This window comes from Leptodactylus fuscus, chromosome 6 (genome assembly GCF_031893055.1).
Source record: "Leptodactylus fuscus isolate aLepFus1 chromosome 6, aLepFus1.hap2, whole genome shotgun sequence".
Classification (NCBI taxonomy): Eukaryota; Metazoa; Chordata; class Amphibia; order Anura; family Leptodactylidae; genus Leptodactylus; species Leptodactylus fuscus.
In genome coordinates, this window is record NC_134270.1 from 41,839,092 (window position 1) to 41,850,236 (window position 11,145).

At 41.3% G+C, this 11,145-nt stretch overlaps 1 protein-coding gene across 1 annotated transcript; it reads right to left on the reverse strand.

Annotated features, from left to right (window-relative positions):
* Positions 1–1,861: 1,861 nt before the first annotated feature.
* On the reverse strand, positions 1,862–4,414 carry LOC142209978 (indolethylamine N-methyltransferase-like). Its single transcript, XM_075279012.1, has 3 exons — positions 4,246–4,414; positions 3,118–3,325; positions 1,862–2,300 (listed from the first exon to the last, which is right to left on the reverse strand). The coding sequence occupies exons 1-3, from the start codon at positions 4,394–4,396 to the stop codon at positions 1,862–1,864; spliced, it is 798 nt and encodes a 265-aa protein (XP_075135113.1). The 5' UTR covers positions 4,397–4,414.
* Between the last annotated feature and the right edge of the window lie 6,731 nt (positions 4,415–11,145).

An 11,145-nucleotide genomic window follows, 5' to 3' on the forward strand; every position in this document is an offset into this window, starting at 1 on the left:
ATTCTCTGAATTACAGAAAAAACAAGATACAAACTTACATTTCATATCCCATACCTCATACACAGTACGAAAACCTTACCCACGTCTGTATATACCCACTTCTACAATCACCGCAGACGAAGTCGCGGGTACCAGCTAGTTTATACATAATTTTGTAAATTTCGACTTCTTATTTACCTAGATCCCTATTTGTGTTCTGCTAGAAAATTGAGAACCATAGATGATATTTGCAGATGATATTTGCAGAACTTCATCCTATTTCATCAGGTTTTAAAGGGATCCACTTTGTTCTATTTATTATATATTAGATATGCAAAGGTCCTACACCTGTGAAGCTCCGCTGATCTGCTGCTTCAGGACAATATAGTTTTTGATAATATTTACAATCAATATATTAATACAAATAAATATATTAACCCCTTCCTGGTGCAGGCATTTTTCAGTTTTCATTTTCTATCTTTGACACACACACACACACACACCCCCTTCCCCCCTCCTTTCAAACCACATCAGAGCCATATGAAGTCTTATTGTTTTCAGGACAAATTTTTCTTCATGATGCTACCATTTTTTTTTTATTTTTTTTTTGTACAATGTACTGTGAAGCTGGAAAAAAATTCAGAATGGGGTGGATTTGAAGAAAAATTGCATTTATGCGATTTTCTTACTGATTTCGTTTTTACGGCGTTCACTGTGCAGCCAAAATTACATGTCTCCTGTATTCTGTGTTTTGATATGATTCAGAGGATACCAAATTTATATGGTTTTATTTACATTTTAACTCCTTAACAAAAATCCAAAACTGCCCAAAAAATTTTATTTTGAAAGTCGCCATATTCTGACACCCGTAACTTTTGTATACTTCCATGTACAGGAATGCGTAGGGAGTATTTTTTTGCGGGGCCGGGTGTAATTTTCAGTTATACCATTTTGGGGAATTGGTATTGCTTTCATCACTTTTCATTCAAATTTTTATCAGAGTCAAAACAGTGAAAAAACGGCGGTTTGGCAATTTTGACCCTTTTCCCGCTACGTTTACCTTATGGGAAAAATATTTTTACAGATTTGTAGAGTGAGCGGATTCGCACACAGGGATACCTAATGTGTATGTGTTTCACAGTATTTAAGTACTTTTATATGTGTTCTAGGAAAAAGGGGGTGATTTGAATTTTTAATACTTTTTAATTTTTTTTAAAAAAATTTTTTTGCATTTATTTGACACCTAGGGGTCTTGAACGCCAGGGAGCCTAATCTGTAATGAAATGGATTACAATGCTAATGCATTGTAATAATCCAGCATTTCTTTTGCAAGCTACATAGAGCAGCCTGCAAAAGAAAATCATTGCAGACAGGCCAGGGAGCCTTTACAAGGCTCCCGGCTGTCATGCCAACGTGATGTCGGCCCCGTAGCTTGCTTCGTGTGCCTGCGATCACCGGCAAAATGGAAGCACTTACATGCCACCAGGAAAATGGCATTTCAGTCATTTGACCGCAGCCCCAGAACAGTTAATGCCCACGATTGGTGCAGGCATCAATCGTGGGCATTAGTACCAGGTGTCTGCTGTACACCAAGCGGCCGTCATAGTTAAACACCTGGCATTCGCTGTACTAGTATAGCAAATATCAGGAAGGTATTAATCAACCCAAAAATTTATTTCATGATATTTTAGCTACTATACAAGATAATAGATACTATTACTATAATATTTGAAGTATATGACTGATTATACTGACAAGCAAAGAAAGTATTGAAAAAAATTTTCACCTTTATTTTGTTTTTCAGACTCAATCCAAACCATGTACATGTATTATACAGTCACAAACCAAAGCATACAGATTTTTTCAAGAAATTATGGCAGAATTATTTGGTGATATTTGGTTTACGGGCATGAATAAAATATTTACCCTCAAAATCAGCAATATCCTTCCTTGATTTATTAATACGCGGCGCATACACAACCTTTTCAATATGATAACCAGCTTCTTTGAAGGACATCTCCAGATCTTCCTGTTTTGAGATCATTATATTAAAGCGCTTTTTACCAGCATGATAGTAAGAAGCATTCAGTGTACCCAAAATCATAAGGTGACCTCCAGGTTTTATCAATTCCTGGAAGTTTTTCAGAACATTACAGTATGACTTGGCATCTGTACACGCACATTCAAGACAAAGGCAAGACAGGAGACAATCAACTGGTGGCACAATGACCGGATCATAAGGGTTTTTCTTCAGAGCATCACATTTCAGGACTTCTTTCACCTTACTGCGGAGTTTCTCAGCCTTCTTTTTGTAAGACTCCCTTTAAACATACAAGAAGAAAATTAAGTTGTTTATTGTATGATACTAAAATGATATCTGAAATACATGATACCAGAACAAAACAGCAGATTATAAGAACTTGTCTTCATGAGTCTTATTAGCACATAGGGACATCGTAGAGGAGGGTTTTCCAGTCATGGTCTCTCCCGATGAGCCTGAGTGGACTTAATAAAGCTGTGTATTGCATACATGACCATCCTGCTAATATTATAAATGTGAAGTTTGTGTGTTTGGATGTTTGTTCCTCTATCACACAAAAACGACTGAATGGATTTAAATCAAATTTGGCACATAGATAGTTTGTAACCTGGATTAACACATAGGCTACTTTTTATCCCGGTAAATGACATGGTTTCACTATTTTTCATATACTATATTAAAATGCTCTTGCAACAGCTTATGTCAGGTTCTGATAAAGCCAGGTCTGTTATCTCTCTATATAAACACACACATAACCCTCAGTTCATTGTGTGCATGCATTTGCATATTATCTGATCTGCTCCAGGCAGTGCTGACACACTGGATGGGAAAACACCTTTAATCCAAATTGGCAGTTTGCCCATTTTAAATATATAATTTGTCGCAAAATTTTATAACAACAAGAGCTTTGTTGGGTCATGTAAAACAAATCACCAACTTTTCTGTTTTGTTGGACACCAAACTCATTAGAAACCGGTTTACCAATTTCTAGAGAGTGTCATTTCTTTTATTATTTTACCTCCTGGTCTTTAATCTAAATTTTAAATTATCCCAGAAAATCCCTTTAAGTTCGTGTAAACTTGAAAAAGAATCAATACCTGTTTCCTTCCAGCTCACAAACAAACTTGATAATGTGAGTCCAGTCAAAAGCATCTGGATCCTTCTTCAGCCATTTCTGGAATTCAGACCGGTTTTGTTCAAGGAGATCCGAGACAATGATTTTATCAAACACTTCACAAGCAGAGAGGAGTTGATAAATGGAGGCTCCCGAGCCAAAATCAAGCAGTGTCTCTCCTCTTATTTCACCTTAAAAGATAACATAGACATCAGGATGACTCATTTATAATGGTAGAGATACTGAGTCCTGATCGATAATATAACAAGTTGATCAATACTTGTTTAGTCTCAATTTAACAAAACAAATATAGTACTGTATGCTGTCTTACTATAGTTATAGGTTCATTAACACATCCCTCTTTACAGTAGGTGAAGTGCTGCCAAGAACCATTAATATTTATATTCACAAGCATCACTCATATTGGGAGACAGAGGTTACCCTGGTGCTTCTACCCCTAAGGATTTTGGAAAGAAACTAATAGAGATGCATAGATCTGGCTAATGATAATGCATTGCAGTGTATTGCAAAATCCATGCACTTCTATACTGTCTACCAATAAGTATTTGGACACCCATACAAAGTGCAGAGTTGTCCGATTTCGAGAAAAGGGTAATTGTGGGGTATCACAGAAATAATCGATCCTTAAGGGACATAGCAAGGGAACTGAATTACCCAAAATCGACAATGGCCTATGTGATTACAAAGTGGAAGGTAAACGGTGATTGTCGGAATGTGCCCCGAGTCAGCAGACACAAACCCCCCACCCCGAAACTAGGAGATAGAGACCAACGGGTGCTGGTCAGAGAGACCACACCCAACCAATGGCTCACATACACCAGGAGTTTCGCCAGGCATCCGGGAGTATTGTGTCGATCGATCCCATCCGTAAGGAAGCATCTGCTGGGGTCTACCAACTATTATATAGGAATAAATGTTGTTTTTCTATTCTACCACATGGGTCCAAATACTTATTGGTAGACAGTGTATTAGAGATTGAGACAGTTCGCAAAGACAGCATTAGCTTTAAGGTTACCCATTATGTGTAATACTTATACAATAGTTTTCATAGCTAAACCTTTCAATAAATTGACATGACGGAATTACTTACCTTTAGAGAAAGTTTCATGCAGGTTTCGTAATGCAAAATCTGTCCATTCTCCAACAAGAAGACCCCCTCCTGCTGAATAGGATGTCTGTAAGTAAGCTTTTGAGTTAAAGTCATTGATGTAAGTTTTCTGAGTGCTAAAATGGTTGGCCATGATGTTCTGTCCTCAGGACTGTCCTCCGGTTCCCTCTTCGGTGCTTCAAAAAATAACCTGAAATAGTGACATTAACTCTTTACCAAAAACAAACCATTTACATTATATCGATCAAATCGCATTTCCGAAAAAGTGTCTCTTGCAAGTCCCTAGAAATCCCTATAATCCCTAGAAGCTGCGACTATTGGATAGGCAATCATATGATGCTAGATGCCAATATACCTGGCATGCCAGTGACTTCTAGAACAACTTTCCATATCAGTACATGACAGAAAAACTTGGTTATTTTTTGCACATTCTCTACACTCCTGACATTTTTCTATGGGAACCTAATAGTCTTCTAAGTCCTGCTTTGAGCTACAATGTACACTCAGTGGCCAGAAATCATGGGAAGGCACCGGATGCGCCGTTAATAGCGGGTCACCCCTCCGCGAGCCCTGATAACTGCAGCAAGACGATGAGGCATGAGGTGTTGGAAGAGTTCTGGAGGGATAATGATCCACGCAGGCACTTCAGCCCACAATTGTTCCTGTGTAGTTGACACTGGGTCCATGGAGCAGACACTAGTATCCACAGCATGCCATAAATACTCTATGGGGTTGTGGTCGGGCGAGCGGGCAGGCCAATTGAGGATCATGAGGTCACAGGTGTGTTCATTAAGCCAGTCCCGTGCCACCAACAAGCAATAACATGTTGTATTGTCCTGTTGGTACACAGCATCCCCATCAGGGAACTCCAACACCAGAAAGGGGTGCAGATGGTCTGCCATAAGTTGCACGTATCGAGCACCGGTCATTGATCTCTGCACCCGAACAATGGGGCCAATTGTGACCATGTGAAAATGGCCCAGACCATGGCGGAGCCACCTACTGCGTGGACACGTCCCTGTTGGAATGCAGGATCCATGGCTTTATGGAGCATACGCCACACTCTCACACGCCCATCGGCGTGAGTCATCAGACCATGGTGTCTGCTGTCTTATACAGCAGACACCATGCGCTAATGCCTGCAGTCAGTGCCTGCATTGATCGCAGGCATTAACCCCTCTGGCACCTCAGTCAAAGCTGACCGGCGATCGCAGGCACCCGGAGCAGGTCTGCATCCCGTTTCTAAGTTTCTCCGGCCTATGTAGCCTGCAATAAAAATGCAGATTTTTGCAATACATTGTAATGCATTGCATTAGTGATTAGATACCCTGAGGTTCAAGACCCTTAAGGGGTCTAATAAATGCTAAATAAATAAATGTAAAAATAAAAAAAGTAATAAAAATTCAAATCACCCCCTTGAACACATATAAAAGTACTTAAATACTGTGAAACACATACACATTATGTATCCCTGTGTCTGAAAATGCCCAGTCTACAAATCTGTAAAAATATTATAAAAATATACGTAAAAATACGGTAAATGTCGTAGCGGGAAAAAAAGTCAAAAGTGCTAAACCACTGTTTTTTCACTGTGTTGCCTCTGATAAAAATTTGAATAAAAAGTGATCAGAGCAATAGCAATTCCCCAAAATGGTATCGTTAAAAAGTATAACCCGCCCTGCAAAAAAAAGACGCCCTATGCCTCCCCGTACACGGAAGTATAAGAAAGTTATGGGTGTCAGAATATGGCGACTTAGAAACAAATTTTTGGGGCACAGTTTTTGATTTTTGTTAAGGGGTTAAAATCTACATAAAACCATATAAATTTGGTATCCTCGGAATCGTACCGAAACACAGAATATAAGTGACACGTCATTTTGGCTGCACAGTAAATGCCGTAAAAATGAAGCCCATAAGAAAGTCACACAAATGCACATTTTCTTCAAAACCACCCCATTCTGAATAATTTTCCACCTTCCCAGTATATTGTACAGAATAATTAATAGTACTATCTCGAAGAACAATTTGTCCCACAAACATTAAGACCCCATATGGCTCTGAGAGCAGAAAAATAAAAATGTTATGGGCTTTGGAAGGGGTGAGGGGGTCAAAAATGGAAAATGAAAATCGAAAAATGCCCACGGCGGGAAGGGGTTAATAATAGTATTGCCATGTGTGGGGGAGTATAGTGTGGAGAATTCAAGAATTGTATGAATAAAGATGCCAAGCATGTTAGTAGAGTGAGTAACAATATGATGTTACTTATGCAAAATAAAGCAGTGCATAGCGTAGTATAAATAATCAAACATATGAGTTAAGTAGTGGATATTCACCTAGCTGTCCTGAAGAAGCTCTGTTATTACTCAGGCAGTGTAGTGCTGTCTCCAAATATTTGCTCAGATGTGCTTGCTTCTCCTGTAACTGTCACTCTTAGATTTCTAGATCTCTGTGTTTTATATCACAAGCGGTGATGAAATCAGCAACCTAGTTAAAGCCTAATTGCTCAATCTTAATTAGCATAGATCTGTGAAAAGTACAAATATAGCCAGTGGGGTTGTGATAGTGTGCGAAGAGGTAACAATCCCTACCAGCAGTGACGTAAGTAGGAATGGAGGTGCCCTGTGGCGAACTTTTGATATGGGGCACCCCCTGACTGACACCGAAGACCTTGACCAAAGGCATTCCTGCATGCACTACTATGCCCCATAGTGGCCCCTGCACACAGTATTATGCCCCATAGTGGCCCCTGCACACAGTATTATGCCCCATAGTGGCCCCTGCACACAGTATTATGCCCCATAGTGGCCTCTGCACGCACTATTATTGCCCCATTGTGGCCCCTGCACTCACTATTACCCCATAGCGGACACACATGTACAATTATTATACTCTAGGGTCTTTTCAGACCCCAAAGTATAATAATCGGGAACCCAGGGGAGGATACAAACATAACAAACACTGTTACTTACCTATCCATGACTCTGATGCGATCCCTGTTGATATCGGCCATCTTCAATGACGTATGGCAAGTCACATTACCTGATCCTGCGTCGTGACGTCAGGGATATCACTAAAGTAAACCCGAAACCTGCCCGGAGCGCGGAGAGGTAAGTAACAATGTTTTTTATGTTCTCTTACCCCCCCGGACCCGCGTTTGTTGGGCCCGCGGCCACACTTACCGATCCCCCCACTCCTGCTCACAGCAGCCTCCGCAGGCGGCCATGGGCAGTAAGCAGGATCGGTATGTAAATAGGGCCTGTCACCGGCTGGAGTTACTCTGGCTGTTAACGGACTATTTAAAAAACAAACAAAAACGCAGCAGTAGCGGCTGTCGCCGGGCCCCCTAATGTCCTGGGCCCTGTGGTAGCTGCTACCGCTGCTACCCCAGTAGTTACTCGACTGCCTACCAGGCTCTGAAGCCTCAAAGACCCCTCTGCAACCTAAGAAAACACCAGCATTATATCATAAAATATGAAAAATAGGGGACTGGAGACCCATTCTAGACGTCCATTACTGTGATCTTGTTTGTTCAGATGCAACTTTGAAAACTTAAAGGGGTTATCCAGGCAAAAATGAAAAACCCGTTTAACCTGTTCTCTGCCAGGGAATACTAACCCCCATACCCTAATATTTTCTTAAAGCAGACACTGGTATTGTATAGAAGGATATTCGGAAAGAAGAGGCTTTCTCCTGGATACCCTTCCAAACAAGACAGTTATTTAGTCTTTTTCTAATTGAAAATTTAACTGAGGCATGCAGAGCCTTATGGTTAATGCACACAACCTAATGTTCATGTCAAGGATGTTTTTATGGTCCGTTCCAATAATTATAGAGCATGTTCTATCTCATTGGACTCAATGTACTCAGATGTCGTCCGTGAGACTTCTGTTAAAAATTGGAAAACCTTGGTATCCACGTGTGCATAATATTCATGGATTCACTCATGTTTTCTTTTAGGCAGAACTTGTTTGGTCTCAACTAGGACTGCTATTATTATGCTCTGGGGTCTCTTCAGTATAATAAGCGAAAGCCCAGGAGAGGTGAGTAAACATAACAAACAGTCTTACTCACCTCTCCTGTACACCAGGAGATCCTGTTATCTAGTGGTCACTCAGCATCATCTTCAGGCCTCTTTTGGCCTAATAAATACTTCAACGGCCACCAGATTATTGTGGTGTTTGATTGGGCATCAGCATCACCACCAGCAGTGCCCCACATGGTCCTTGAAGCAAACAATAGTAGAAATCTCTTGAAGGCTGAGGCCTCACATAGCAGACGTTAGTGAAAGGCACTGTGGGAAAAACTATGGTGGAAACGCATCACGTTTTTTCCAGCAGCAAGAAAGTCACAGCGTTTACGCCATGTGGGGTCCCGGCCTAATAGTAATTCAGGACTGACAGATCTGAGAGCCTATGCAAGGCTACAGGTTGCAACAGCGATAGAATGGTTTTCGCAAAATCATAGCAGGTGGATGGCCATTTGATTCAGAAACTATTCCTTAACAGAAAAATGTCTTTAGCATTTGACAATAGAATGTGAGAGGTTAATTGTGGTCAAAGTTGCCTCTGACCATCGCTACTGTCAGCAGTATCTGTTATCAGTATTTGTTAAACAGCAGAGACAAGCCAAATATAGCACCTGCTCAGTTTCTATTGACTTTGTTTTCTGTGCCTTTTAGGCCAGCTGTATATGTGCAATTACGGTCCAGACCATATCTTACTAATATTATAATAATATTATAAAGGTGAAAGTATGTGTGTTTGGATGTTTGTGTGTTTGGATGTTTGTTCCTCAATCACACCTACACGGGTGAACGGATTTGTCTGAAAATGCGCACATACATACCTTGGGTCCCGGATTGAACAATAGGCTACATGGAATTCCTGTACACCACCGCAATTCACTCCCGTGCCCGGTGCTTTTCACGGTTCAATTCGCTGCAGGACCTGGCACGCTGTAGGACCTGGGATGACGTCATCCCAGCCCCTTCAGCAGCTCACCTGATTGGGTGCCACTTCTCTATGTGGGCGGAGTTATCGTCCGGCCGCCGTCCACACCAACATGGCGTCTCTGAGAGGTCCGGAGCGTCCTGCACAACGGCCTCTACTCTGGGGCAGCGACAAGTCCATACGCTGCCCCACCTGTGTGGCTTCACCACGGGACCACAGTACTCTGCCACGGCCAGACAGGGGGTCGCCTGCGCCGCGCTCTGGAATGCCGATTCGGCCAGCTGTCCCGCAGTGTGTGCCGTCTCTGGACACTACAAGTCGGAACATCGGTGCATGGGAAGCCCAGGGTGTGGTGAGGCTGGGGCCAAAGGTTGGTAGGGGGAAAGGGGACACACAGTCGGCAGATTCTGGTGGGGGGAAAAGGGGGCACGGAGTAGGTAAGACGGGGGAAGAGGGCATGGGGTAGGAGGAAAGAGCGACCACATGGGGAAGCGGGTAGGGAGAAAGGGGGGTGGCAGGTGCCAGGAGGGAGAGGAGGTAAACAGTTCCAGCGGGCTGCAGGGTGGGCCCGGAGGGTCCATGGACCCACAGGGGTAGGAAGGGCCCACTGCGGACACAAGACAAAGGAACAAGCCTGCGCACCGCTCCAGGTGGGTCCCAAAGGGGGTCAGGGTTCCGCGGACGAAGTCGCGGGTAAAAGCTAGTGGACCATATATCGGCCATATTTCTCAGACTATGAAGCTGTGAGTCATTACCTCACTGCCAGAACTAAATATACTGTACTATATTTGCACCATATTCTCTTATATTCTCATATCTCTGATCAGAGGCAACTTTGATCACAATTAACTTCTCAGATTCTATTGTTTTTCCATCCAGTGTGCCAGCATGTTGCCTGGATCTGATCACATAATATGCAGATGTATGCACACAATGGACTGAGAGTTAGCTGTGTGTTTACATAGAGAGATAACAGACCTGGCTTAATCAGAACCTGATATATACTGCTGCAAGAGCAGTTTATTATAGTATGTGAACATAAATTCATAACAGTTGTGAAGCCGTGTCATTTACCAGGATAAAAAGTAGCCTTTGCGTGATTGAGTAACAAACATACAAACTTTCAGATAGTAATAGAAGATAGATATTAATAGATAATAATAATAGATAGATAGATAGATAGATAGATAGATAGATAGATAGATAGATAAGATTAATAGATAATATTAGTAGAAGTAGATTAGTAGAATAGAATAGAATAGATTAGGATTCTCTTTCTTAACCCAGCTACCCTGACCGTACCCCAAAAACCAGCTAAACATAGACATGCCTATTTCAATCCTGCTTCCCCATTGCTGATCATTGAATTTTTCCAAAATTTTATCAAAATTATATCAAAACTTTATAAATAGTTTATTCGAATTCTGTCCAAACTTCATCAGAAGTTTCCTCCTTAGCTCTGTTGTATGCACAGACTTTACCCCGTAATATCAGCTGCACATATCTCAATCCTTGATCCCTGATGCTAGGCATTGACTTTGTGCAAACTTTTTTAAAAAAATTCTATCCAAACTTTATCAAAATCGAAAAGAACCAGTTGAGCACAGCTACACACATTTCCATCCAGTATCTCTGTAGCTGATCTGTAACTTTATCTAAACTTTTTTTTTTTTTTTTTATCTAGACTATCCACTTTTCTTCCTTTATCCAAATTTTATTCAAATTTATACCAAATTTTTAATATAAATTGCATACAATAAATTATAGTTCCTGCATGATTGATGATTTTTTTTACAGCACAAAAGAAAGTTTTATGAGTAAAAGATGCTACAAGTTTTTGTGCTGTAATAAGTTTATCTGTTCAGTCCTTAGGTTGGCGTCTTGTTTTTGGAGCGCACTCATTGGCCTGAAGCTGCTAGGAGTTCCAGGTGAT

What these genes read in the sequence shown, in the direction of transcription:
- LOC142209978 (XM_075279012.1), bottom strand. Translation starts at nt 4,396, where the DNA reads ATGGCCAACCATTTTAGCACTCAGAAAACTTACATCAATGACTTTAAC. An exon ending in GCATGAAACTTTCTCTAAAG is followed by an intron (nt 3,326 to 4,245) that starts GTAAGTAATTCC and finishes TTATCTTTTAAG; the next exon opens with GTGAAATAAGAGGAGAGACA. An exon ending in TGTGAGCTGGAAGGAAACAG is followed by an intron (nt 2,301 to 3,117) that starts GTATTGATTCTT and finishes GTATGTTTAAAG; the next exon opens with GGAGTCTTACAAAAAGAAGG.